The 1784-nt window shown below is 50.1% G+C and overlaps 1 protein-coding gene across 1 annotated transcript; it reads left to right on the top strand.

The window, feature by feature from the left end:
* Window positions 1-410: 410 nt before the first annotated feature.
* LOC129228324 (uncharacterized protein K02A2.6-like) lies at window positions 411-1217 on the top strand. The gene has a single exon (XM_054863000.1). The coding sequence runs from the start codon at window positions 411-413 to the stop codon at window positions 1215-1217; it is 807 nt and encodes a 268-aa protein (XP_054718975.1).
* Window positions 1218-1784: the final 567 nt, after the last annotated feature.

The following is a 1784-nucleotide window of genomic DNA, read 5'->3' on the forward strand; positions in this document are numbered from 1 at the left end:
GGTTGCATCATGTACGGATCTAGAGTCATGGTTCCAAAACAATTCCAGAGCCGGGTGCTACAGGAGTTACACGAAGGGCATTTAGGGATTGTAAAGATGAAAGCGATAGCAAGATCGTTCGTGTTTTGGAAGAACATAGACAAGTATATAGAAGAAGCAGTAAAGAATTGTGCCCACTGCGCGCAAATTAAAACAGATCCCAAAAAGCCAAAGTCCACCATTGGGAGTCCCCAAGCAAACCTTGGGAGAGGCTACATGTTGATTTTGCTGGGCCATTGTTCGGATATATGTATCTGATCATCGTGGATGCACATTCTAAATGGCTGGAAGCGTATCCAATGAAGAATACAACAGCATTGAAGACGATCGAGTGTCTTAGGGACTGCTTCGCGAGGTTTGGACTTCCACTGATGATAGTTAGTGACAACGGGCCTCAGTTCAAGTCCGATGAATTTAAGATCTTCCTGAGCCGAAACAGGATTAAGCACAGACCTTCAGCTCCATTCAAGCCTTCCAGCAATGGTCAAGCTGAAAGGTATGTGTTTACCGTCAAGCAATCTCTTCGCGCCATGAAGGAGTACCCCGGCACCATCCAGCAGAAGCTCAGCACCTTCCTGATGCAGTATAGGAAGGCTCCGAACATGACAACCCTCCACAGCCCTGCAATGCTGCTGATGAAGCGTGAGATCCGGACACGCATCGACCTGGTGAAACCCGATCTGCACGCCAGGGTCCAAGACAGGATTAGGAAGGATAACTTTCAGTTCTCGGATCGTGTCTTTCACATAGGGGACAACGTGGCAGTGCGCAACTACCGTCACGGTGATAAAAGGTGGAAGTTCGGGAAAGTAGTCAGTAAAGACGGACAACTCCACTATACCATCAACGTCAATGGGCAACTGTGGCGGCGCCACGTTGACCAAATGAGGGACGGTGGGAATCTGGAGAACCAGGAATGGGAACGAATCGGCAAGGCTCCAAATCTTGCTTCCAGGGCCAACTGTTCTACTACGACAACAGCAGCGGATGCTACAACAAATGGGAGTTCAGCAGAGCCACCAGCTGAACCAGTCGTCTTGCCGGCCAACACCAACCAGGCTGAACCAGCGACGGATGGCAACACCGCCGCAGCCAGTCCTGTGTCGTCAACAGCAGATCCGCCTCCTCTGCGCAGATCCACAAGATCTAGAAAAGCTCCACAGAGACTGGATTTGTAAAGGGGAAGGGATGTCATATATCGATATGCAACCGGTTAGCGGTAACCGTAACTGTTATCTTTGTGCGTGAAGTTTCAGTTCTAGTTCTATTCGTGATGTATATAGTTGTGTATGTGTGTTCGTGATGTGAATGATGTGTAATAAAAGTATTGTGCCGTAATAAATGATGCCTCGCCTCTGTTACGCGCAAATACACACATGCCCACTCCATCTCAAGGGAAAAATACATCACAGCCACCACGGCATGTGAATCCCATCCAATCAGGTACCAGGATCAACCAGCGGCTTGAATCTCATCCAATCAGGAACCTTATTCCACCAGCGGCTTGAGAACGCCTCCCAATCAGGACCAGCAGCGCAGCAGCAGTTTGCTTAAATACCGGAGCCACCGAAACCAGGAATCAGTCATTCACTCACATTCCACGTCGAGCGTCCGATCTGATCGGACGTGTTTTTCTCTAGCTCGTTCGTACCGGATGTTCAAGCAACCACCGCGGAAGAAGAAGGCGGCCGCTCCCGGGGATAACGGCGTAGAGGCCCTTGTCAGGGCCGGCGGGGTTTTCCCCG

Source organism: Uloborus diversus, chromosome 8 (genome assembly GCF_026930045.1).
Source record: "Uloborus diversus isolate 005 chromosome 8, Udiv.v.3.1, whole genome shotgun sequence".
Classification (NCBI taxonomy): Eukaryota; Metazoa; Arthropoda; class Arachnida; order Araneae; family Uloboridae; genus Uloborus; species Uloborus diversus.

What these genes read in the sequence shown, in the direction of transcription:
- LOC129228324 (XM_054863000.1), top strand. Translation starts at nt 411, where the DNA reads ATGATAGTTAGTGACAACGGGCCTCAGTTCAAGTCCGATGAATTTAAG.